Consider the following 27,352-nt stretch of genomic DNA (forward strand, 5'->3'; position numbering starts at 1 on the left):
AAATGAACAGAGTTCTAAAAATATTTTCTTTTGATGGGCAGCTTTTTCAGCCAACCACAGCTTCGCTTCTTGGTCCTCAGCCCGCATTAGCCTATACCGGTCTGTATTGCTAAAAACGACAACGCCTCCTTTAATTCCGAAGAACTCCAGCCAATCGTGACCGGGTCAAATGCTAATCGACACATTGGTTGGCCAATAAAATTTTAAATAAGTCAATATGAAGATGTGTCTATCGTATGCAAATGAAACCCTGAAATAAGTGTTCGTAACGCCACCAGTGATAAATTCTATGCACCATTTTTATGCGGACGAATGCAGAATCGGGATGGACGCGGAACGACAATTTAAGTGTTTACAACTCTCGCAATGTCTGTGAAAAAATGGCCGAAATAATAAACACATTTGCAGAGTTTTTCGAACTGTAAACTGGTCTTCTCCATATAGCTTCTTTTGGAAACACCTAAACCTGCCCATATATGGCGAGCTTTGGGCTAAACTAAAACTTGCCCTATACCAGCAGGTGGCGCTGTTGGACTCGTCATTGCAGATCACTTTTACAAAACCTATACAAACATATTTCAGCAGGAATTTCAACAAAACTAAAGTTATTATTACACCTGTTACAGAGTGAAATTTTAACCTCTATAACGGTTTATATATATATATATATATATATATATATATATATATATATATATATATTCAGGAGCATTCTTTAGTTTTAAAATATGTTTTTAAGTTAATTTTCCGTATTAAGAGCAAGTGTTGACGTTGATAACAACAAGCTGGCCACATAAAAATCAGTTTTAAAATGAGCAGGTTGTGATTTCTTTTCTGTATACAACCATTGAGCGAAGTTGCCCCGACCAAGATGGCCGCCACGTAGGCACGCGAGTTAGCGGGCTGCTACAGCACACCGCCCTATACAGTCATCTATATCCATGTCCCATAACCCATTGCGGCGGGGTTTCGAATGTGAAGGTCTCATGGCCGCCGGACAATAGAATGTCCTGTAGTCGACTTCAAACGACGTAAACTCGACAGAAGTATCACTTTGCGGTCCTTTCCGATGGTCTGTCTTGTTTACTCCCGAGTTGAAGTCTTTTTTCGTTCAAATTTGGAGAAAATGTGCTCCAGTGGGGAAGGACCTCTCCAAGAGAAGCTTCGGGGAGCCAAAGAGGAGACCGAGAGAGAAGGTCGACGACCGGACGATCAGCTCGGGGAAGGTTGGACATTTTTTGCTTCTGCTCCATTGCCAATGCTTCGCTAACTTCAGCAGGCTGGCCAAAAATTCGACCATTTAAAAGAAAGAATAGTGGGTTTTAATTCAAATACAACCCTTTTCAGCATTTAGAGTATGCGACTCATTTTTCAACTCGAGCAAATTCTAAAAGTGCAGGAAATAACATTAAGGCTCTCGAGTGACTCGTGTAATGTAACATGAAAACTTAAATGGGTCCCTGAAAATTTTCCCTCAAACTAAAAAGCTAAAGTGCAGGAATTAAAATGAAGTTTAGCAGCAACTCGTATGAAGTCGGGTCAAAACTTCAACAGTTCCCCGAGGCGTGTTCAGGAGAGTGGGTGATTGCTTTCGCGAGCTATCGCTAGCTTCTGAACGGCCAGTGATTATTGAGCGCACGCGTGCCCGAGTAATTACGGGAGAAAGACCGCCTACTCTGATTTCCAACATGGCGTCGACAGTGCAGAAGATAGAGGATCTCACCCTGACGAGTGCTGTTGGCGATGTAATATATCGTCTTGGTAATGTTTGTGAACAATGCAAGACAGCACTGCGTTTAGGATAACCTTAACTGTGTCAATATGCGAACTGTCGCTCATATCAGCCAACTCGCTCAAAGCAAGCTGTAGAACGAAATCCATTGTACTGTCGTCGGCCATTTTGGATTAGTAAGGCAAACAGTGAGTGACTACAACTAGTTCAGCAGTGCGCTGCAAGCAACTAACAAGAGACTACATGTCTGACCACTCTCCTGAACACGCCCCTGATTTCTTTACAATAAATGACAAATACTGACATGACTTAAAACCAAAAGTTTCAACCGTGTGGCTTTTACACAACCATGTGGAAATGTCAGGGTTTGTTTCTTTCACTCCTCCTTATATCCAAAAGATGGCAGCTTTACCACATGTTCCAGCCCCCTCCACTTCTTGCAATCAGACAATCAGCCACCTCTTCTATGAGTACCCCAGGCTCCCACCTCATACTGCTGAACCGTTTAGATTCCTGTAGACTTTCACTCACCAAAACAACAAGCTACACCTCCTCCTTCAATTCCTTTCACATTCAAACTTCACCTCACTCATCTCAAATGTCCTCTAAATTGTATTCCTAAGTATCCTTTTCAAGATTCTCTCCTCCCCAAAAACTTCCCTAGGTCTCGCTCTCAAGTTTTCCCTCCTTGTCCCAAGACCTGCCAATTCTAGCGTTTTATTAAAGGTATTACCAGGTAACCTGTTTTCAAGATTCTCGCCACCCAAAGATCCCCTCTCAAGTTTCCCTCAAGATCTCCACCTCTACTACCCAAGTCCCACACCCCCTTCTCGCCGGTACCGTCTTTTGTTGCTGTTTAAATAAACGTCTCTCAAGTCAGGTCTCACCACATCCCTGCCCTGCGTTTGGGACTGTCCGACACCTCCTGACAGGAAATGTTCCAATCTCGACTTGAGACACACTGATATTTAATAGCTTATGAGTAACTTCATACTTTTGTTTCGTCGTCCTTGAAGGAGAAGGACGAGCTTAGAAGTTTGACAGGTTCAGGCGTTCTGAGTATTCAGAATAGCACCTGTACCAGATGCATGCTATTGTAGAACCCGCTGCATCTTTTGATATTTTGAGACTGGAAGCTTGATCTCTCGGTAACTTACTCTATATTTAATGTCGAGGTTGACTGTGTATTATGCACTGAGGCCCTAGCAACACTCATTGCAACCTGCTTAAATGTCTTAAACTCTGAAGAGTATGTTTTTCAGATCAAACCTTTTCAGCTGGACCAAAATGTAATTTAAAAAAAAAAACAAAAAAAACATTTGTTTAAAATGTTCTCGTATTCATGTAGTGTTTTTTTGTTTGTTTCAATCGTGTGTTTCTGTGAACTTTTTCTTAATTTTGACATCCGAAGTCATTCAAAAAGTCTTGAAATTAACTTGCCCTAGGCTATAGGAGCCCTGCGGTGTTCTATGCGTCCCTTTGTGAGTTTCTGTGAATAAAGACGTCACAAATAAATGCGATTAAACTTGTGTGTTGCAGACATCGGTGAAGAATTTCTTCCTACTGCGTGGCAGGAACCAGAGTGTCCAGGAACTGTTTACAAGATACTCCAAATCGTGTTGAACAGAGCAGGTTGGTCGTTTTCCTTTCTGCAACGTCCTTATTCTGGGGGGAATGTCGTTGGGCGTCACCCCAAAAAATACACAGAGAGGAGATATGGCAAAAAGGGACCGCTCCTTATTGCATAGCTCAACATAACTCTTGATAATTGCCCGCCCCCGGCTCATGACTTCCACCAGATGTCTACACACAATAAGCTATTGTCATCTCCAAGACTGCTTCAAGTTCATTTTAGGTTCAACTTTTCTTATCCTGAGTTATTATCTACTTTCCACAACATTTGACATCTCGCATTGGGCCGTTGACGTCCACCGTACTTTCCTTTCGAAAAAGGTCCGGGCTTTGGTCTCGCTCATTCTTTCAAATGACGTACCTTATTTCTAAATCAGTCACGTGCGCTCGGGGCCGTTTCGAATAAGACATATTTGCCTAACGGTGAATATTTTTCGTATTGGCAAATCTTATCATCGGCGATCACTGTCTGTTTTCATTCCCTTTGACCGAATTGTCGAAAAATTGACGTAACGTTAACTTTCAAAACCAGGCACCGCTTCAGTGTTTTGACGTCGTGTATTTTCACACTCTAAGGGCGCAGTCTCCCATGTCAGTTTATTTTGGGTTTATACCGAGTGACAGCAGGAAGTAGGGCTGCACGATGAACTGAAATCGAATCCATATCACAATGTGACGTGGTGTGATAGCGTAACCCCAAACCACTGCGTTTTTTTTCAGAGGATTCATACTTCCGGTTTTTATTTGATTGACAGAGTATTTGGCCGACAACAATGGTCACATTCTGTGGCTTAACAGCGCCGGCCAATCATAAGTTCAGAGTTCAGATCTACTTTATTGTCATTCTAGTACACGTGTATACAGAACGAAATGTCGATACATCTGACCCGCACAGTTTCCTCGAATGTACAGATATAAGTAAAAGTTGTATTGTATTATGGCTACGTATAGTATTTTACCATAGTGCCGATAGTGCAAGAGGAGTAGCTAACCAGATGTGCAAAATGGGCAGTCAGGTTAACAAGTCAGGTAAACAGTAACATTAACACTGTAACAATAACGCTGTAAGTACAATAGTGCAGAGTGCAAATGTGCAAGGAGTGGCAAGCTATAAAGAACTGCCAGTAGTGCAAAAAGTCAGATTAGCAGCCGTTTAGATTTAGGTTAACTATATGTTAGATTGACCATTTAACAGTCTAATGGCCAGGGGGACTAGAGCGGGTTTTTAATGGCACCAACCAATAAAGGCGAGGCAAAGTTTGCAAGACGTTTGCGCGCGACGTTAAGAGGCTGGTGTAAGCTGCCGGTCAGCCTAGCGGGGCATACGCAGATGGCCACCAAAACAAACGCCACAATTTGGTTTTAGCGGCTCGTTACATTGAAAATAAAATCATTAAATCGAAAAGCTCAACGAAAAGCCGATCACCAGAGGGTGCACCCTGTATTTTAATCCCGTCCCGGAATTGACTGATCGGCAGTGGAAAGCTAACCGCTCTGCTAACAACACTTAAGCCGAAGCTGCCGAACGTGGCTCGTCACAGACGCCAGATCCATTACCCGTGAGACGGATGACTCGGCGCTTCCGCTCGTGAAAACCTCTACATTTCCGACTCTCGTCTTTCAATCATCACAAAGACATCGCAGAAGTTGCGGGTACCCGACTCTAGCGTGTAGCTTGCCAGTCCCTTCACCGTTAATTTTCCCTGAAAGCAATAATCTTCCAATTTTGTTGTCTTATTGTGTTATTGTTACTGTATAGTGACTTGTTTACCTGACTGCCCATTTTGCACATCTGGTTAGCTGCTCCTCTTGCACTCTTTGCACTACTGTATAATACTATACATAGTCATAATTATTTAGTATATTATTAGTACTTCAATACTCCAACTCAATACAACATTTTATTTATATCTTATACATTCAAGGAAACTGCGGGTCAGATGTATAGACATTTCGTTCTGTATACACGTGTACAAGAATGACAATAAAGTAGATCTGAATCTGAATAATGACAAGAAAAACTATCCAACTGAAGTTCTGTTTTGATTTTTACATCTATAGTTGCTATTTTGTTACAGTCGTATACAGTAATCCCTCGGTTATCGCGGTTAGTGGGGACCAAAACCACCCACGAAAAGTAAAAATCCACGAAGTAGCGACGCCCCTTCAAAAATGCCTTAATTCTTTTTTAAAATTTATATATTAATTATTTTATTTCATTATTATTTTTTAGACCTGCAAAGCTCTGAACCCGAAAAATGTGGAACCGCGAAGTAGCGATGTCCCGCTGTACTCTTTCCCTGAGTACGTCATCTCGAGTCATGTTGGCACGTCACAATGTTTGTTTTCCCTGAAAAAAAAAAACCTAGCGCAGAAAATGCACTTTTCTTTCCAAATCGAAAATCGCCTCGAAATTGCAATTCGGGTCTGAGAAATCGCAACTACTTTTTTTTTTCAAAATCGTGCAGCCCTAGCTGCAAGTCCCAAAATACTGAAGGAAGTGGTCTGCAAACTTGGTTTCGAGACAGCCCAATCATGTGGAGCTAGCGTAGTTGCTAATGTTCGCCGCAATTTTGGCTTCTGTGGGTTTTGAAAGGAAAGCACGGAGTTATAATTATCACCGGTATGGACATCATTACATAGTGCAAGAATACATCCAAAAATGATTTACTCGAAAAGTGGGAAATTATAACTTAAGTGGCTGTCGTAAATCCATCATCCCAAAGGTGAGAACCACCAGGAAAAGTATGTGTGTGTCTGTGTGTGGAGTCCCACTTTGGAACAATTTACAAGACGATCCGAACAAAGCCATTCTTGGCATCTCATGGTGATTTATCATACTGATTTCATTCCCAGAGGCCTAATACTTACTGATCAGCAGCACCTAAGCCTTTAGAATTTTTTTACGTTTTGGCACTCGGGGACAATGCTTCTGAAAACGTACTAATACGTTATGGCACTGAACGAGTTAAGGGCAAAACAAATAAATGTGACTTGTGTCTTGCAGATGTCAGCCAAGAATATCTTCCTACTGCGCGGCAGGAACCAGAGTTGCCTGCCGTTAAACTTGAGGCGGAGGAGGAAGATCTGAATCCTTGTCACGTTAAGCAAGAGACAGAGGATGGGGAGCCTTTTGGCGTTAAAGAGGAGGGTGGTTTTCCAGTCTTGCTCGTGACCGAGGTCCGTTCAATTGTCGAAGATCAAGGTCAACCTGAAGATCAAGGTCAACCTGAAGATAACGGTTGGCAGGAGCCTCGGAGCATCAGTTCATGTCAACACTTGGAAACGGATGAGGACGACACGTCCCACTCCGCAAACGCTGAAGGTGGTAACACATGTTCTCAGTGTGGGAAAACGTTTCAAAGCAAGTCTTATATGAAGTTGCATATGAAACTCCACACTGGTGAGAAGCCTTTCGCCTGCTCAGTTTGTGATAAAAGATTCACTACAAGTGGGAAGTTGAAAACACACACTCTAACCCACACTGGGGAGAAGCCTTTTTCCTGCTCAGTTTGTGATAAAAGATTTACTACAAGTGGGAAGTTAAAAATGCACACTAGAACCCACACTGGCGAGAGGCTTTTTTCTTGCTCAGTTTGCGGTAAAAAATTCACCCGAAATGAACAATTGAAATTACACCAACTAACCCACACTGGCGAGGAGCCTTACTCCTGCTCAATTTGTGGAAAAAAATTCACCCACCGTGGCGACTTAAAAAAACACACACTCATACACACTGGCGAGAAGCCTTTTTCTTGTTCAGTTTGCGGTCAAAAATTTACCCAAAATGGACAATTGAAATCACACCAACTAACTCACACTGGGGAGAAGCCTTTTTCCTGCTCAGTTTGTGGTCAAAGATTCCCAGAAAGATGGAGCTTAATTAGGCACACTAGAATCCACACTGGCGAGAAGCCTTTTTCTTGTTCAGTTTGCGGTCAAAGATTCACTATAAGTGGGCACTTAAAAAGACACACATTAACCCACACTGGCAAGAAGCCTTTTTCTTGTTCAGTTTGCGGTCAACAATTCACCCACAATGGACAATTGAAATCACACCAACTAATCCACACTGGCGAGAAGCCTTTTTCTTGTTCCGTTTGCGGTCGAGGATTCCCTACAAGTGGGAGCTTAAAAATACACATTAGAACCCACACTGGCGAGAAGCCTTTTTCCTGCTCAGTTTGTGATAAAAGATTCAGTGATCGTGGAAACTTAACAAAACACATTAGAACCCACACAGGTGAGAAGCCTTTTTCCTGCTCAGTTTGTGATAAAAGATTCACCCATAGTGGGGACTTCAAAAAACACATGAGAACCCACACTGGTGAGAAGCCTTTTGCCTGCTCAATTTGTGGTCAGAGTTTTACCGAGAGTGCAAGTTTTAAGAAACACATCAGAATCCACCCTGGTGAAAAACCTTTGACCTATTGACTTAGTGGGTAAAAATGTATCTATATCTGCACGAGAAATTACACACAAGAACCGACACTGGCGAGAAGACTTTTACCTGCTCAGTTTGTGGTCAAAAATTCACTACGAGTTGTAACTTAAAAAACATTCAATTGGCTAAGTATCATACAGGCCGCCTTTAGGAACATAACTGCCACAAAACCCTTTGCCCTCACCTTTTCCAAACATTGACTCTGCCAACACATCAAAAAACCCACATTCATTTTCAGGAAGTGAGCAGACTGTCCATCTGTATAATAAAGATTTAAAACCCCAAAGTATTTATATAGATTCAAAAGATTCATGATTTGCATGATGTTTCATGTTTCCAGATATATAATCTATTTCATCGTCTGTCAGCATAAAATTTTGCCTGTTATCAACAATTATAATTAAGAAACGATAAAATGGCCGACCTAGGTCCCCTGGGTTAAAGCCTGTTCTCACCAAAGCCCCAAAGCTCGGAGAGCCTGCGGTTCTCTCCGTCCCTGTTGTCAGGATGAGAACAATCCCTGTGAAGTCCAGCGCCAAAAGAGAGGGGGATCTTAATTTCTTCAACTTCCTGGTTGGCCATGTGCTGTTTCTCACACACCCCTCCCCTTTTCGTTCTCAAAAGTACACAAAAAGGGTTAGTGCAACAACCTCTTTGGTGTTCTGGGCAAATATCCCATGTTGGCACGCCATGAAAACAATCCCTGATCATTGAAATGAGTCTATTATCTTAAAACTGGGTTCATTGATTAGTACAGTTAACCTGTTATCTTCCACCTTCCCATTTTACTAAAACTGATTGCTTGTGTCAACAATGTGCTTTATTCTTTTGTTTGATCCAATTTTCTTTGTCATGTGAATAAAACGTAGTTTAATAAAATCAAACTGAGTACGTTATTTGTCGGTCAATATTATTTTTGTTCTGGACTGCTCAATCATTATCCATATCAACAGGGTTGGGTAGGGTTACTTTAACTGGATTACTTTTAATGACTTTTGGATGACTCCAATACCAAATATGCTAATAAGAGACAAAAGAAACTAAATATGAATAGAATGACTAAATTTTGTGCAGGGTTGGGGAGTAACGGAACACACGAAACTGCAAAAATGATGTTGGCAAGCTGTTTGGATTTCTTTTCATTTTGTTTCTGTCGCTTTTGATGTTCGTCTTGCCGGAGATCAAAGCCAGGAGAGAAAGCTTACCACGCGTTGTGAGTCATCATTTGATTCATATTTAGTTTTTTTTTTGTCTTTTATTAGCATATTTGGTATTGGAGTCATCCAAAAGTCATTGAAAGTAATCCAGTTAAAGTAACCCTACCCAACCCTGCATATCAACGAACTCCAAAATCAATCATTTAAAATTTAAAATACATTGGTTTTAAAGTTTCATCCTTCATGATAAATGCTAGACACAGACTATTTCAAACAAATTTGTGTCGGAAACTGAAGCACTACAGGAAAGGGACTAGGATTTTCCTGGAGCAAGATGAAGTAGAGACTGGAAATCACCATGACCACATTGTAAGACAACTTTAAACTGAAATATGAGCTTATATACGATTTCCGAATGTACTCATCCCTGAAACGAATTTCTGTCGTAGCTCACCGAGGACATGAACGGGCCAATCGTGAGCGGGTCAAATGATAATCGACACATTGGTTGGCCAATAAAATTCATAATTAGTCGATATGAAGATGTGTCTATTGTATTCAAATGAAACCCCGTCGCTACCAGTGATATGTTTTACGCACCTTTTTTATGCGCACGTATGCAGAATTGGGATGTACGCGGAACGATAATTTAAGCGTTTACAACTCTCGCAATGTCTGTGAAAAAATGGCCGAAATAAAATACACATTTGCAGAGGTTTTTGAACTGTAAACTGGTCTTCTCCAAATAGCCACTTTTGGAAACACCCAAACATACCCAGAGAAAAATGTGTAAAATGCACTATTTAGTTTATAAGTTTGATACGGTACCAGGTAAGGCTTCAAGCTATCGTCTCACCTCTTAAGATACCCACGCTACGCTCATTTGCAGGCATTTGATTTCAAAAATAAATTCAGGCGAGGAAAAAAATCTATATCTGTGTGTTCCAATTTGGATGATTTAAGGCTGCCGGTCGAGCCTAGGCTAAGAAGGCCACCACAGACACCAGCGCTCCCAAGCGTCTTCCTGACCAACGCCAGATCCATTGTCCACAAAATGAGTGAATTTGAGCTGCGGATCTCCACCAACAGCTTCGTCCGAAATCGGAGTATTTTTGTCATCACGGAGTCTTGGCATCCCCGACGCCGCAGTCCAATCAGGTTTCTTCGACACGAATGAGACAGAGACTCCGGTAAAAACAGAGGTGGGGGACTATGCGCTGCAATAACAGCCGAATCATTGACACACACTGCTCACTCAATATAGAGTTTCAAGCAGTATCGTGTAGACCCTTCTATCTACCGAGAGAGCTAACTGTGGTTATTGTGATTGCTGTTTTCTTTATCTTCACTGTAAAATGTGGACCTGGAGTGCCACGTCCAATTTTGGTGTCACAATATATTCAACCCATGTTGTAACAATAACAATAAAGATCTATTCTATTCTAATGTTAGTAGCAAAAATGGACAAAATGTTTCTAATATCATAATATATATATATATATATATATATATATATATGTAACCGCAGTGTAGCCATCCCACCAAGGATCCCCATTCAGGCTGGACCGGATGATGAGGCTTTTATTCCAGTTGCTGCAATGAGCGACGCAACATACACGCACCATGTGGTTAGCACCTCCGCTGGCTATCAAAATCGTTAGCAGCCCGCTGGGGACATATCAAATAGTTTTCTTTTCAGTTCACAAAAAATACATTTTAGAATATCAACCAATTCATTTCACATCCATTTTAACAAGATACTTGCGGCACAGTTCATGTCATGGGAACCTGTCGTGGGTTCAAATCCAGCTCCAGACTTTCTGTGCGGAGTTTGTATGTTCTCCCCGTGCTTGCGTGGGTTTCCTCCGGGCACTCCGGTTTCCTCCCACATTCCAAAAACATGCATTTCAGGTGAATTGGCCGGTCCAAATTGTCCCTAGGTGTGAATGAGCGAATGAGTTGTCTGTCCCCGTGTGCCCTGCGATTGGCTGGCAACCAGTTCAGGGTGTCCCCTGCCCACTGCCCGAAGATGGCTGGGATGGGCTCCAGCCCCCCCCCGCGACCCTAATGAGGATAAGCGGTACGGCCAATGAGATGAGATGAGATGAGACTTTTAACAAGTGATTGTATATTGGTTTTGACTTTTACAATGAATTCAACATATTTTTTAATCTGAATTTTAACCAACATCATCCTTTTTATATCCCGTAAATTCCGGACTATAGAGCGCACCTGATTATAAGCCGCACCCACCACATTTTAAGAGGAAAACCGATTTTGTACTTACACAAGCCGCACCTGTATATAAGCCGCGTGTACCCACATTGAAAATGTAACACAAACACAAAATTAAATTATTGGTAAATGTATTTTTTCCAAAACGTTTCCTGCCTTGCAGTTTTCCAAATCATTTTCTGAGTCACTGTATAAATCTTTACAATAATCTGCCAACGCTGCAGGAATACCTTTGGGTTTTGCTAAACATTCTTTCAACATTGGATATTTTATTTGTGATATAATTCCATCTGTTTGGGCCTTTTTAAGTTCGAAGGCTAGCAATCGACTGGCTCTATTGCCTATTTCATAATATCTCTGATTCACAATGCACAAAGCACCTTCTGCCTTATTTGTCAAAAGTTTGTCTAATCTGCTTTTGGTTGTTTTTAATATCTGCAATCTGGATTCATTTGGTGTCTTTTATTTTTTTCTTCTGGTTCCTTAATCCTATCTTCCAATCTATCTATCTTTTTGAATCCATGCAATCAGGATTCAGGGCTAACCACTCTACTGAGACAGCTCTGATCAAGGTAACAAATGATCTCCTAATGTCAATGGATTCTGGCGCTTCATCACTTTTGCTGCTGCTGGATCTTAGTGCTGCTTTTGAGACTATGGACCATAATGTCTGACTAGAACGGTTGGAAAAATGGATCGGTCTCTCAGGAACCGTCCTCTCGTGGTTCAGATCCTATCTCTCAGATAGGACGCACTGTGTTAAATATGGTGAAACGACATCTGAGCCCTTTAATGTTACCTGCGGTGTTCCCCAGGGTTCAGTGCTCGGCCCCCTACTTTTCAACATTTACATGCTTCCATTAGGTGATATTATTGACAAGTATAATTTCAGTTTCCACTGCTACGCAGACGACACTCAACTATATCTTCCGTTGGAGGAATCTTCCACACTAAACTGGAAATTTGGAGGCCTGTCTCACTGAGATAAAAGAGTGGATGTCACTCCATTTCTTGCGTCTTAACTCTGAAAAGACCGAAATGTTAGTCATTGGTCCTTCTAAATGCCGTGACTTATCCTCAAAAACTGCTGTGAACATTGACAAATGTCACATCACACAGAGTGACTCAGTTAAAAATTTAGGTGTCATATTTGACCCTGATCTATCTTTTGAGATGCATGTAAAGCAAATTACTAGAACTGCCTTCTTCCATCTTCGTAACATTGCTAAAATCCGTTCAATACTGTCTCAGTCTGATGCGGAAACAATAATTCACGCATTTGTTACCTCCCGTCTCGATTACTGTAATGCACTACTCTCCGGTCTCCCGAAGTCCAGAATCAAGTCTCTTCAGCTAGTACAAAATGCCGCAGCGAGGCTTTTAACTAGGACAAAAAAGTACGATCACATAAAACCGATTTTGGCTAACCTGCATTGGCTCCCAGTTAGCCTTAGATGTGATTTCAAGGTTCTCTAAGTATTATACAAAATCATACATGGACTTGCTCCCTCTTATCTTTCAGATCTGATCTGCCCCTACGTCCCGGTCCGAAGCCTACGATCTGATAGTGCCGGTCTTCTGATGATCCCGAGAGCAAAGAAGTCTTCTGCTGGTTCGAGAGCGTTCTCCATCCGGGCACCGGTGCTGTGGAATGCTCTTCCCCCTGAGATCCGATCTGCAACCTCAGTGGAAATGTTTAAATCTAAACTTAAAACTCACTTCTACTTCATTGCATACGAATAACCTACTCCTCTTGTCGGTTGAAAATAGTCTGTGTATTATAGTGTAACAATCTGTGAAGCCCTTTGAGACTCTTCGTGATTTAGGGCTATACAAATAAAAATGACTTGACTTGACTTGACTATCCATTTAATCGGGCTCATTTCAGTCAAGAAGATATTTTAATTATTTTTCCCCCTTATGACAGCTTTCCCTCCCTCCCATAATATTGATGGAAAAACCTCCCCATTGTAATTGATTTGAAAATATCCCTTTATACATTTCTTTATTTCCTGTTCTAAATTTTTATCTGAGAGGAGAGATATATTCATCCTCCAATACCTAAAATCCGGTTCATTGTCCAAACTCGATTTTTTAAGTAATTGGAGCGTGGTCACTTATAGTAATATTCTCTATACCACACTCCATTACTGTATGCATATGTCTTCTTCAAATGTAAAATAAATGAAATCCTTGAATAGCTGACATGAGGGTTTGAATGGAAAGTATAGTCCTTAGTTTGGGGATTCTTATGTCTCCATGGATCCATCAGTCCCAATTCGTTAGTTATGTTATTTTACACTGTCGACCTCTTTGTACTTGGTCCATATTCTGATGGGTACTTGTCCAGTTTGCCATTTTGTACAGTATTAAAATCATTAAAACATTCCCTTCTCACAATTGGTTACTACTTTAGCTGATAATTGAAAATATGTCCCCTTTTCTTCAATTGGTGCATTAACATTCATGATTGGTATTTCCATACTGGTAAAGGAATGTGGAAGTTTGAATTTGATTTTGTCTGTTGGACTATTTGTGTTTTGTGCCAAAGTTTTCTGGAGTAAATTTCGACGTGGGGCAGCTCTCAGGCAGAGGGAGGCGACCAGCTGTCCGGGGGCCGACGCGGAGGAGTCGACGCGCCATTCTTCCGGGAACGGGAGACCAATGGGAGCAGCAAAGGGGCGGAACTCGGAAGAAGAAGAGTCGGTTTTTTTGAAGGAGAAGCGTGCAGAGATGTTATGATTTGTGTGTTAGAAATAAATCCACTCGTGAGTGAAATGCCGGCTTCTGAGAACTTTCTATGCAGAAAAGAGCGCGCAAATTGTTTGGATGAATGGTGATCGGGAAAGGTCACAAATTGGAGTCAGATGATTAATTTAAGTTTGTGTTGATTTAACAAGAAATTCCAACACCGGCCACTGACCCAATAATCATTATATATTAACCCAGATTGTCCTTCACTTCTTTTTCGACTTTAAATGCAAAACCTTTCCCAGGTAAAATTTCTACTCTCCTTCTCTAACCATAAGAGGCGTAAAACACCTGGTTGACGCATTCTCTTTTTAACTTCTTATGTTCAATCTTTGTCAAATGTGTCTCTTGTAACAAAGCTACTGAGCCTGGCAATTTTTTTGAGTTGATTCAATATCTTCTTTCTCTTAATGGGGTTATTCAGCCCATATACATTATATGAAACAAGATTTAGATTTTGGAAGCAGACAAAAAAATACATTAAGAAGTAACATCGTTCTTGAAAAAAAACAAACTAACTAACAAACACGCATAAGACCCCACCTAAAAGAAAAAAAAACACCCAAAAAACAGAAACACATGTCTTCCAAGAGGGGGGGATTTTGTAGAGGTTTATTGTTATATATTCTTTATCAATTATCCGTTATCGGTCAACTCATAATACACTGCAAAGGCAAGAGGCCGAGACACTTGCTCCCAGCCAAGAGGCTAAGTCAAGGTCCTAGCCACAGGGCCAAGCAGCAATCGATCCTAATCACTATTCCATTATGATCATGGTATCTCCCCTGCCAGGTCCCATCGGAGAGTTGTGGCTCCCCTCCTGGAAATATGCCCTCAGTGCTTCTACAACTTTTGTATAGTTGTTCATGATTACTTACTTACTTACTTATTGCTCCAGCGAAGGTCGGGGGGTCCCGTCCCTGTGCGTTGAGCCGACCAGATGAACCAGGTTTTTGACCCTCGGATGGGTCTGGCCTTGATGCGGCGAGGGGGCTTGCGTGTTCCAGTGACCCTGGAGAGCGATACCGTCGGGAGCTTGCTCCTGGTAGGGTCACCCATGGCAGGCCGGTCTCTGGGGTAGGTTCCAGACAAACAAAGACCCCAGCGTGTCGGTACGCTGTGAGGTGGCAGCCCCACCAACCGACTATCCTGCGGAGGGCTAACAACTCACCCAGGAGAAACCCACTTTGTTATGAAACTGAAACTGTTCATGATTATACCAACTAAATATTTTAGTGTAGCTCTACACAAAAAAAAAACAAAATAACGTTTTAATTCAAAGATAATCAATGTACTTACTTCTAACTTATTGAATACTTAAATGGTATAAATGGTCCTTATTGCTTCACCCCAAATCAGAACTTCGCTTTGTTTTGCTCCATGAGAGCTTGTAAGTCTCCTTCTGTGATGGGGGTGATCCATCGCCTTCCTCTCGTTCCAGTCACTGTGGTCCAGGTTGTTCTTCGCCATCATCCTCTGAAGTGTCTCCGTCTTGTCTTCTTCCACTTCGATCCCCATTTCTTTTAGCAATGGTGCGGCATCCATCTGTGTAAAAAATGTCTTTATTCCCGAGTCCATAAACATCTTCATATGGAGATATGGGGATTGCGCCTTCAGGTTTTTCTCCTTTAGCTTTTTGATGACGTCCCTCACTCGTTTCCTCTTCTTTTGAATTTCCGTGTAGTCTCGACTGAGGTAAACGGTCTTGCCGTCCTACGCTGTCTTCTGTTTCCATGCTTCCTTCATCACGGATTCTTTTACTCTGTAGTCAACGAAGAGGACGATAATTGCTCACGGCGGTGCCGTATTACCTTGAGGCTTGGCCACCAGTGAGTGGTGTGCCCTCTCAATACGAATGTCCATGTTCTTGTCTAATGTTGTTGCGTCTTGATCTCGACTCCGAATCCTCATACTTTGTGGATAATTTGGCGGCTTGTTGGAGCAGGAAGGCTGTGGATCGTTCCGATCGCGCCGTTTGCTCTTCCTTGTTAGCATTTAACTCCTCCACGCGTCCCACTTTTTGCTCCAGAAACACAGTCCTTTCCAGAAGTTCTTTTTATGCTTTTCTCAAGTTTCCCCTTCTTGACCATATTTTATTGAAGTGTTTTTCTGTGATATAAATGACAAATTACCCCTTTCTGTCTTTTTCCTGGTAGGTATTACGTTAGTTCGTAGTGGTTTTTCCAGAGCGACTTTACTTGCTGCCGTCTACCACATGGCCAGGGTGAATTACACGTGCTGTATATACTTATAACAGTTCATATTTCAGTTTCATATTGTCTTACAACGTGGTCATGGTGATTTCCAGTCTCAACTTCATTTTGGTCCAGGAAAATCCAAGTCCCTTTTCTGTTTTGTCTTGAGTTAACACATAGTTAAGTTTCGGTTCTGGCAAAAAAAGTGGCAAAAGTCATCACTCATAACATAATTTCTGACTTTTCCATGGCCAGAATAAAAAAAATTCCAAATGGCTTTCAATTATATTTATTTGGTTCAGAATCTAAGTTGGTGGTTACCGATTCGGTCAGCAGGCGGGGCTCTCGGTTTCCAACACGAATTCATTTGAAATAGTCTGTGTCTAGCATTTATCATGAAGGATGCAACTTTAAACACAATGTATCTTCAGCTTTAATTGATCGGTTTTGTAGTTCGTTGATATGGATAGTGATTGATCAGTCTATTGAATCTAAAAGAAGAATAAAGCACATTGTTGACACAAGCACTCAGTGTTTGCCCAATTTCGTTGTCACAATATGTTAAACCATTTTGTAACAATGACAATAAAGGTAAATTCTATTCTATTATAGCAAGAGGGAAGCTGGAAGAAATGTTGCAACAGGTTAACAGTACTGATCAATGAACCCGGTTTGAAGATAATAGACTCATTTCAATGATTAGGGATTGTTTTCATAGCGTTCCAACATGTGATATTTGCCCAAAACACCAAAGAGGTTGTTGCACTAAGCCTTTTTGTGTACTTTTGAGAACAAAAAGTCCCTCAAGGGAGGAGTGTGTGAGAGGCAGCACATGGCCAACCAGGAAGATGAAAAAATAAAGGTCCCTATCTCTTTTGGCAGTGGCCTTCACGGGGAATGTTCTCATCCCGACGAGAGGGACGGAGAGAACCGCAGGCTCTCCAAGCTTTGTGGCTCTGGTGAGAACAAGCCCCAACACTAGGGACCCGGGTCAGCCATCTTATTGTTATAATAATTGTGATTGTTGACAACAGGAAAAATGTATGCGGACACACGATGAAATAGATCATCTATCAAAAAACATGACAGAAATGCAAATTATGAATCTTTTGGATCCATATGAAGCCTTTGGGGTTTCAAATCTTTATTCTACAGCAGGAGAGACTGCTCACTTCCTGTGACTGAATGTGGCTTTTTTGATGTGTCGGCAGAGTCAGTGGTTGGAAAAAGGTTAGGGGAAATGGTTGTGTGGCAGTTAAGATCCTATAGTGATGCTTGGTCAAGTTTTTAATCTCCCAATTTCAGTGAATATTTGACCTTAAACCGAGCAGGCAAAGGTCTTTGCGCCAGCGTGGGTTCTTGTGTGTAATATCTAATGTTCGATATGGATGAATTTGTTTTTGCCAAAATGTCAACAGGTTAAAGGTTTCTCACCGGTGTGGGTTCGAATGTGTTTCTTCAAGCTTTCACGTTTAGTGAATCTTAGACCACAAACTGAGCAGGAAAAAGGCTTCTCGCCTGTGTGGCTTCTAATGTGTTTTGTTAAGTTCCCACTTTCAATGAATCCTTTACCACAAATTAAACAGGCGAAAGGCTTCTCGCCAGTGTGAGTTCTAGTGTGAACTTTGAAGCTCCCACTTTCGGTGAATTTTTTACCGCACACTGAACAAGAAAAACGCTTCTCGCCAGTGTGGGTTAATGTGTGTCTTTTTAAGTTACCACTTAAAGTGAATCTTTGACCGCAAACCGAGCAGGAAAAAGGTTTCTCCCCAGTGTGGGTTCTAATGTGTTTTTTCAAGTTCCCACTGTCATTGAATCTTTTATCACAAACTGAGCAAGAAAAAGGCTTCTCGCCAGTGTGGGTTAGTTGGTGTGATTTCAATTGTCCATTTCGGGTGAATCTTTGACCGCAAACTGAGCAGGCAAAAGGCTTCTCGCCAGTGTGGGTTCTAGTGTGTACATTCAAATCCCAAATCCGGCTGAATCTTTTACCGCAAACTAAGCAGGAAAAAGGCTTCTTCCCAGTTTGGGTACTAGTGTGTTTTTTCAAGCTCCCACTCTGTGTGAATTTTTTACCACAAACTGAGCAAGAAAAAGGCCTGTCACCAGCGTGGAAATTTATATCCAACTTCATATAAGACTTGCGTCGAAACGTTTTCCCACACTGAGAACATGTGTTACCACCTTCAGCGTTTGCGGAGTGGGACGTGCCGTCGTCATCCGTTTCCACGTGTTGACGGGACCTGATGCTTAGAGGCTCCTGCCAACCGTTATCTTCAGGTTGACCTTGATATTTGGCGGTGGAATGGACCCCGCTCACTAGTAAGACTGGAGAATCTTCCTCCTCTTTAATGCGAACAGGCTCCCCATCCTCTGTCTCTTGCTTAACGTGATAAGGCTTCAGATCTTCATCAATTTTAATGGCAGGTAACTCTGGTTCCTGCCGCGCAGTCGGAAGATACTTTTGGCTGACGTCTGCAAGACACAAGTCACATTTATATTTATTGGCCCTAACTCGTTCAGCGCCATAACATATTAGTACGTTTTCAGAAGCTTGTCCCAGAATGCCAAAGCGTAAAAAAAAATCTAAAGGCTTCTGCCCTGCTGATCAGTAAGTCTTAGGCTTCTGGGAAATAAATCATCACTAGATGGTAGGAGTAACCTTGATAAGATCTTTGTCAACACTTAGCGCCGCGCTTTGTTCCTGTATCCGCCGTATTACTCTTTATGGCAGAGTGTAGTCACCCGAGACATCACGGGCCGAGAATTCTTTTTGCTGGGGACGCATAATGTCAAATCAACGTGCGTCCCCGGGAAGCAATGTTTTTGACACCAAATTGTCATTATTACCCGATTACTTTTTTTAAACAAAGATTTACCGCACTCCAAACTTTTCGTCAGGCAGATCCGCCATTGTTGTTTTGGTCTCGCGGTTCGAGTTTTCGTCCGCACGACAATCTCGGCAAACAAGATCTCGTTGCTTCGAGATGACGTCATTGTTGTGGTGCTTCTCGTTGAGTGAAGGTGAAGGTTAAGTATGCCTCAGAAAAACAGCAGTAAGTGAAAATTAAGACAAAATTGGTCATTTCTTCAGTGTCAGTAATAAGTTGAAACATAATCCAGAAAGTGATAACAACGGCAATAGTTCTGGCACGAAAAAAACGGCGGAGAAATTCTTCGGAAGATCGAGAAGGCAAGGAAAACACGTGTGCCGAGGCGAACGATTCGACGAAAGAAAATAAACAAAAGAATAGCAAGAAAAAGACTTCAGCCAAAATGGACTCAGTTATATTCCTGGTTACGCTATGAGGAGGATGATAATGGATTGGACCTTGAGAAGGCATTACAACTGTAGCGGGACAGAAGACCACGAAGAATATATGAACTGAAATCTTGAATTGATAACTGCTTTGTATTACCAATTAACTGTCATGATTAAAACTAAATGAAAATATAGATTAATATTTCAGCAATATCATTTTGTATAATGTACAATATTGTTGTGAACTGAAAAATCTTGAAGTGATAACTGATTTGTATTACCAACAAACTGTGATGATTAAATCTCTGAATATCTCATCTCATCTCATCAGCCATACCGCTTATCCTCATTAGGGTCGCGGGGGGGCTGGAGCCCATCCCAGCCATCTCCGGGCAGTGGACACCCTGAACTGGTTGCCAGCCAATCGCAGGGCACACAGGGACAGACAACTCATTCGCTCATTCACACCTAGAGACAATTTGGACCGGCCAATCCACCTATTTGAACCCACGACAGGTTCCCATGACATGAACTGTGCCGCACAAGCGCTAACCACTGCGCCGCCGTGCTGCTCTGAGATCATGAGATGAGGTCTCTGAATATATAGATTAATATTATATATTTGTCGTCGATTTACAATTTCAACCTCGATAACACTAAATTTTGGGGACCCATAGATCACTGTTGGGACCCATAGAATTTTGAGCATGCGAGTCCCCGGGACCGATCGCTTTTCAGAGGAAAAATGAACACTGTCAGAGTTTGTGATTAGTAGGGAAAAGAAACACTAATGGCATCATGGCATACACATCTTTTATTAAGAATACTTGATATGACAATATTACAATTTTGATTTTTAAAGACCTTGAAGAATATGAAACCACGGGATCATATTTTCTCCCACTGTGCATTCAAGAGTTAATACTAGTACCATCAGACTGTTGAGAAGCAAAGACGTGTCAGCATGATGTCACCACTCACCGTTGGAAAAGTTCCAAATACTAATGTTAAGTGGATCAGATCCTGATCAAGTTGGTCAAGGTACCAGGTAAGGCTTCACAGACGCTTTGCAGACGTTCTGTCTGCTTTTGGGCTAAATCTTTTACGATTTGCAGCTTGGAATGTGCGGAATAAAATTTTATTTCCGGTGCCATTTCGTTCAGTTTCATTTCCCTGCACCTGGGCGCCCGAGTCTTTGTTTCGGCGCAGCGCTTTAACTGCACCCCCGATTTGAGGTACTCACCCCTAAGTAAACTCGAAGCTGCGTACTTCAGCCGAAACGCGTAATTTGGCGCCGAGGTACGCACGGCCGAAGGGTTTACCCCGGGCCCGGTCACTCAAAAGTTAATCAGTCGATTTTGGCCAGGTTCGGGCTTATATACCCGCGGGCCGGGCTGGCCAGGAATTTTTAGGCCCACTCATACCTCTATTTTGATGAATGTTTGACCACAAATTGAGCAGGCAAAAGGATTCTCCCCAATATGAATTTGTCTTTTTAGGCTCCAACCCTCGGTGAACCTTTTGCCACAAACTGAGCAGGCAAAAGACTTCTCCCCAGTGTGGGTTAGAGTGTGTAATTTCTAGTGGTGATACGGAAGAATTTTGCACCACAAAGTCAACAGGCAAAAAGCTTCTCGCCAGTGTGGGTTCGTTGGTGTAATTTCAGTGTTCCATTTTGGGTGAATTTTTTACCACAAACCAAGCAGCCGAAAGGTTTCTCCCCAGTGTGGGTTCGTGTGTGTTGTTTAAAAAGCCAACCAAGGGTAAATCTTTTACCACAAACTGAGCAGACAAAAGGCTTCTCCCCAGTGTGGGTTCGAGTGTGTACATTCAAATTTCCTTGTTGGGAGAATAATTTTCCACAAATTGAGCAGGAAAAAGATTTCTCCCCAGTGTGGGTTCTAGTGTGTATTTTTAAGCCCCCACTGTCAATGAATCTTTTATTACAAACTGAGCAGGCGAAAGGCTTCTCCCCAGTGTGGGTTCTAATGTGTCTCTTTAAGCTTCCGCTTGTAGTGAATCTTTGACCGCAAACTGAGCAAGGAAAAGGCTTCTCACCAGTGTGGGTTCTAGTGTGTACATTCAAATCCCCACTCTTGCTAAATCTTTTATCGCAAACTGAGCAAGCAAAAGGCTTCTCGCCAGTGTGGGTTAGTTGATGTAATTTCAAATGTCCATTTAGTGTGAATTTTTTACCGCAGACTGAGCAGGCAAAACGATTCTCGCCAGTGTGGGATATAATATGTTTCTTTAAGTTTCCACTTTTAGTGAATCTTTTATCGCAAATTGAGCAGACAAAAGGCTTCTTGCAATTGTGGGATTTTTGGTGTGATTTTAAGACCGAATCCTGTGAGAATTGTTTTCCACAAATTGAGCAGGGGAAAGGCTTCTCCCAAGTGTGGGTTAGTGTGTGTTTTTTTAAGTCCCCACTCTGGGTGAATTGTTTTCCACAAACTGAGCAGACAAAAGGCTTCTCACCAGTGTGGGATCTAAAGTGTCTCTTTAAGTTTCCACTTTTAGAGAATCTTTTATCGCAAACTGAGCAGGCAAAAGGCTTCTCGCCAGTGTGGGTTAGTTTGTGAGATTTTAAGTGTCCATTTAGGGTGAATCTTTTACCACAAACTGAGCAGGCAAAAGGCTTCTCCCCAGTGTGGAATTTCATATGCAACTTCATATAAGACTTGCTTTGAAACGTTTTCCCACACTGAGAACACGTGTTACTGCCTTCAGCCTTTGCGGAGTGGGACATGTCGTCCTCATCTGTTTCCACGTGTTGGCGGGGGCTGATGCTCAGAGGCTCCCACGAACCTTTATCTCCAGGTTGATCTTGATCTTCGACAATTGAACGGACCCCGGTCACTAGCAAGACTGGAGAATCGTCCTCCTCTTTAACGCGAACAGGCTCCCCATCTTCTGTCTCTTGCTTAACGTGATATGGCTTCAGATCTTCCTCCTCCTCCTCAATTTTAACGGCAGGCAACTCTGGTTCCTGCTGCGCAGTAGGAAGATATTTTGGGCTGACGTCTGCAAGACACAAGTTACATTTATTTGTATTGCCCTTAACTCGTTCAGTGCCATAACGTATTAGTACATTTTTAGAAGCTTGTACCAGAATGCCAAAGCGTAAAAAAATGCTAAAAGCTTAGGCGCTGCTGATCAGTAAGTGTTAGGCCTCTGGGAATTAAATCATCACTAGATGGTAGGAGTAGCTTTGACCAGATTCCTTTGTAGACACTTAGTGCCGCGTTTTGTTCCTGTATTTGCCGTATTACTTTGTACAGCAGTGACGAGAAAAGCAAATATATAAGTACAGACTGTTAACGCTTCAAATCTTTATTCTTTCTTAAAAATGACCAAGGGCCTTCGTTGGGATGACGTTTCGTAGGACCCTGCGATCACCATGACAACCTGAATCATGTGATCACGTCACCCGAGACATCAGGGGCTGAGAATTTTTGCAAAGTCATGCATAAGTTTAGTGTTCTTGCGATCAAATCTTTTTTTTCAAGCAAGGTGCCCTTGTGTTTATGGAAAATATTGTTTAGATATTCTCGGTATCGAAAATATAGATGTTTAAAAAAAGCAGTGAAGCGAAACTTCTGCTTGAAATGCATCGTTTTGCAAGGAGCCATTTTTCTCAGAATTTTTCCGGGAAACAAGTATTTTCAAAAAACATGGCAATGTCATCGAATCGACTAAATCAACTGTTGTCTCATGAAAGATGACTGTTAACGCTTCCTCGTGGTGTGTCCTATGCCGGTATAGCTACAGAGCTAGATTTTCTGTAGGCCATCAGAAATGAGTCAATATGGCCAACATCGGCTGGCATCGATACTTCCGAATTTGAGAGAAACGTCTGGCACTAATCAGAAACACTCGCAGAGGGCTGCAAAGACCACCACGACAACATCCCATGATCTGAAACCTAAGCAAGGGCAAGGTAAAACTAACCCACCATGAGGAAAATGAGGAAACCTTGAAAATGAGCCACACGTGAGGTCATCTCCTTGACCAGGCCGTAATGGATGATGCAAGGGAAACAACAGAAATCAGACAACCGACAACCGTGTTTTTCTATCACATAGGAAGTCTCTGGCTGGCTGCTGGGGTTTAATGGGTCCTTCCTGCGTTTCTAAAACGTGTATTATTAACAAAACTATTATTTGAAATTAATATGAATTTTATAAATAAGAAAGGTGAGGAATCCGCCCAGTACTACACGACAGGAGTTGACCTGAAAAGAGCTGGGACCACCGTTTCCAAGGTTACTGTAGGAAATACACTAAGACGTCAGGATTTGAAATCACACATGGCACGAAAGGTTCCTCTGCTTAAACCAGCAAATGGTCAAGGCCCGTCTTCAGTTTGCATATGACCATTTGGATGATACGGAGGAGTCATGGGAGGAGATTTTGTGTTCAGGTGAGACCAAAATAGAACTTTTTGGTCAGAATTCTACTAAGCGTGTTCGGAAGAAGAACAATGAAGAGTGCAATCCTTATTCCGAAGCATGGGGGTGCTTTGAGGGTGTTTTTCTGCACATGGGACAGGAAAAGTACACTGCATTAAAGAGAGGATGACTGGGGCCGTGTATTGTGAGATTTTTGGGAACAACTGCCTCTCCTCAGTCAGAGCTTTGAAGACGGGTCGTGGCTGGGTCTTCCTACACGACAATGACCCGAAACACGCAGCCAAGAAAACCAAGGAGTGGCTCCGTAAGCAGCATATCAAGTCTCCAGACATGAACCCAAACGAAAATCTTTGGAGGGAGCTCCAACTCTGTATTTTTCAGTGACAGCCCAGAAACCTGACTGATCTAGAGAAGATCTGTGTGGAGGAGTGGGCCAAGAAGTCTCCAGCAGTGTGTGCATAGCTGGTAAAAGACTACAGGAAACGTTTGACCTCTGTAATAGCAGACAAAGGCTACCGTACCAAATATTGACATTCATTTTCTCAGGTGTTAAAATACTTATCTTCAGCTATATCACACAAATAAATCGTTAAAAAAAATAATATTGTGATTTCTGAATTTTTCTTGTTATTTTATCTGTGTCAGAGTGGACATGGATCCACGATGAAAATTTCAGACGCTTCAATGATTTCTATGTGGAAGATGTAGCAAAATAGCAGGGTGTTCAAATATTTATTTGTTCCCACTCTTTGTCTTTTGAAAGAATGAGCGAGACAGAAACCCGGACCATATTCTAAAGGAAAGTACGGTGGACGTTGACGGCCAAATACGAGATGTCGAGGACGTTGCAGAAAGTAAAACGACCAACCTGCTCTGTTCAACAAAACTCTGAGTATTTTGTAAACAGTTCCTGGCAACTCTGGTTCCTGCCACGCAGTAGCAAGATAGTCTTCACCCATGTCTGCAACACACAAGTCAAATCGCATTTATTTGTGACGCCTTTAATCACAGAAACTCACAAAGGGACGCACAGAACACAGCAGGGTTCCTACAGCTTAAGGCAAGTTCAATTCAAGACTTTTCCAATGCCTTTGATGTCAAATCTAAGACAAAGTTGACCCAAAAACACACGGTTTAAAGTAACAAAAACAGGACAAGAAGAAGAGGCAATTCATAAAAAGTTTGGTTTATTTTATTTTTTTAACTATGTTTTGTTCTAGCTGAAAACGTTTGATCAGAAAAACATGGCACTCTCCAGAGTTTAAGACATTTAAGCAGGTTGTAATGGGTGTTGCAAGGGCCTCAGTGGATAATACAGAGTCAACTTCAACATTAAATATAGAGTAAGTTGTAGAAAGATGAAGATTCCCGACTCAAAATTTCAAAAGATGCAGCAGGTTCTACAGTAGCACGCATCTGGTCCAGGTGCTAATCTGAATACTCAGAACGCCTGAACCTTGCAAACTTCTAAGCTCGTCCTTCTCCCTCAAGCACGAGGAAACAAAAGTATGAGGTTACTCATAAGCTATTAAATATCAGTGTGTCTCAAGTCGAGATTGGAACATTTCCTGCCAGGAGGTGTCGGACAGTCCCAAACGCAGGGCACAAGGGATGTGGTGACTTGTGAGACGTTTATTTAAACAGCAACAAAAAAGACACGACTGGCGAGGAGGGGGTGTTGGACTTGGGCAGTAGAAATGGAGATATTGAGAGGGAAACTTGAGAGGGGACCTTTGGGTGGTGAGAATCTTGAAAATAGGTTCATTGGTAATACCCTTAAGAAGACTGTTGAAGTTGTAGGTCTTGGGACAAGGAGAGAAAACTTGAGAAGGAGACTTTGGAATACCCTTAAGAGGATGTTTGAGATTAGTGGCAAGTCTTGTAGTGGAGAAACTATAACGTGAAGGGGATTGAAAGAGGAAGTCGTGGGAGGCAAAGCTGGATGTTTGTCTACCGGAATCTAAACGGTTAAGCAAAATGAGGTGGGAGCCTGGAGTATTCAGAGAAGAGGTGGTTGATTGTCTAATTGCAAGAAGTGGAGGGGGCTGGAACACGTGGTAAAGCTGCCATCTTTTGGATATAAGAAGGACTGAAGGCAGCAAACCCTGACATTTCCACATGGTTGTAAAAAATCCGCAGTTGAGATTGCGATGCATTTTTGGTTTTATGTCATGTAGGTATTTAAAGTAAAGTAAGGAAATCAGGGAACTATTGAAGTTTTGATGCGACTTCATACGAGTTGCTGCTTAACTTCATTTTAATTCGAGGACTTTTTAATTTGAGTGAAAATTTTCAGGGAGCCATTTAAGTTTTCATGTTACTTTATATGAGTCACTTAAGAGCCTCATTTCATTTCCTGGACTTTTAGGATTTGTCCGAGGTGAAAATGAGAGAACTGCATTTAATACCACCATTCTTTCTTTCTTTTGAATAGTGTAATTTTTGTGCCAGCCTGCAAAAGTTTGGGAAGCATTGTCACTGTAGCAGATGCAAAAATGACGGACCTGCCCCGAGCTGCTTGGAAACAGCGTCCCGTCGTCGACGTTCTCGCTCGGTCTCCTCTTTGGCTCCCCGAAGCTTTTCTTGAAAGGATCCTTCAGCACTGGAGCACATTTTCTCCAAGTCTGAACAAAAAACGCCACGATGTGTCGCTCCAACTTGGCAGTAAAAAGGACAAACCTTCGGAAAGGACCGCAAAGTAATACTTCTGCCGAGTTTACGTCGTTTGAAGTGGACTAGAGGACTTTCTCGACATTCGCTTGCTCGGCAGCCATGACACCTTCACCTTCGAAACCCCGTCGCAATGGATTGTGGGACACAGATACAAACAGGCCTAGATGTGTCGGCGTGCTGTAGCAGCCCGCTAACTTGCGTGCCAACGTGGCGGCCATCTTGGTCAGGGCAACGTCGCGCAATGGATTTCATTGAAAAGAAATCACACCTCATCTCAGTAGCTGCACCGCTTATCCTCAGTAGAGTCATGGGGGTGCTGGAGCCCATTCCAGCAGTCATTGGGCAGTGGGCAGGGGACACCCTGAACTGGGTACGAACCAATTGCAGGGCACACAGGGACAGACAATTAACCTGCTCATTTTAAAACAGTTTTTAACATTTTGTAACATTTGGTTATCAACGTCAACACTTGCTCTTATTCCGGAAAATTTACTTGAAAAATATTGAAAAACTAAAAAAATGCTTTTGAAAAAAAAAACATTTACGAACCATTATAGAAGTTAAAAATTAACACTGTGTAACAGGTATCATAATAACTTTGGTTTTGTTGAAATTCCAGCTGAAATATGTTTGTATAGTTTGTGTGTAAATGTCCTGCAATGACGAGTCCAACAGCGCCACCTGCTGGTATGGTTTAAGGTTAAGTTTAGTCTCTCATTTTATGAGGGGAAACAGGACATTGTTAGCAGTCTCCAGCGCGCTGCCGACGGTAAGCCATGATCTTTTTGGTGTTCGCGAAAAAAAATAAGTTTATTAACAACATTAAAAGCACAACTGACAAATGTCGCAACTTACACAGT

The 27,352-nt window shown here is 42.1% G+C and overlaps 2 protein-coding genes across 3 annotated transcripts; one reads left to right on the forward strand and one right to left on the reverse strand.

The window, feature by feature from the left end:
• Positions 1-970: 970 nt before the first annotated feature.
• LOC148368360 (uncharacterized) lies at positions 971-8,704 on the forward strand. Its single transcript, XM_088330338.1, has 3 exons — positions 971-1,226; positions 3,272-3,364; positions 6,372-8,704. The coding sequence occupies exons 1-3, from the start codon at positions 1,070-1,072 to the stop codon at positions 7,796-7,798; spliced, it is 1,677 nt and encodes a 558-aa protein (XP_088186464.1). The 5' UTR covers positions 971-1,069; the 3' UTR covers positions 7,799-8,704.
• Positions 8,705-16,303: 7,599 nt separating this feature from the next.
• On the reverse strand, positions 16,304-26,606 carry LOC148368361 (uncharacterized). Of its 2 annotated transcripts, XM_088330348.1 has the most exons (4): positions 26,324-26,606; positions 24,688-24,780; positions 22,217-22,432; positions 16,304-18,621 (listed from the first exon to the last, which is right to left on the reverse strand). In XM_088330348.1, exons 1-4 carry the CDS (start codon positions 26,430-26,432, stop codon positions 17,558-17,560), a joined length of 1,482 nt encoding a protein of 493 aa, XP_088186474.1. In that variant the 5' UTR covers positions 26,433-26,606; the 3' UTR covers positions 16,304-17,557. The 2 variants fall into 2 exon arrangements, with proteins under 2 accessions (XP_088186474.1, XP_088186473.1); XM_088330347.1 differs by lacking the exon at positions 16,304-18,621 and having other exon boundaries at positions 20,205-22,432.
• Positions 26,607-27,352: the final 746 nt, after the last annotated feature.

This window comes from Urocampus carinirostris, chromosome 3 (assembly GCF_059441175.1).
Source record: "Urocampus carinirostris isolate Australia breed hairy pipefish chromosome 3, RoL_Ucar_1.0, whole genome shotgun sequence".
Classification (NCBI taxonomy): Eukaryota; Metazoa; Chordata; class Actinopteri; order Syngnathiformes; family Syngnathidae; genus Urocampus; species Urocampus carinirostris.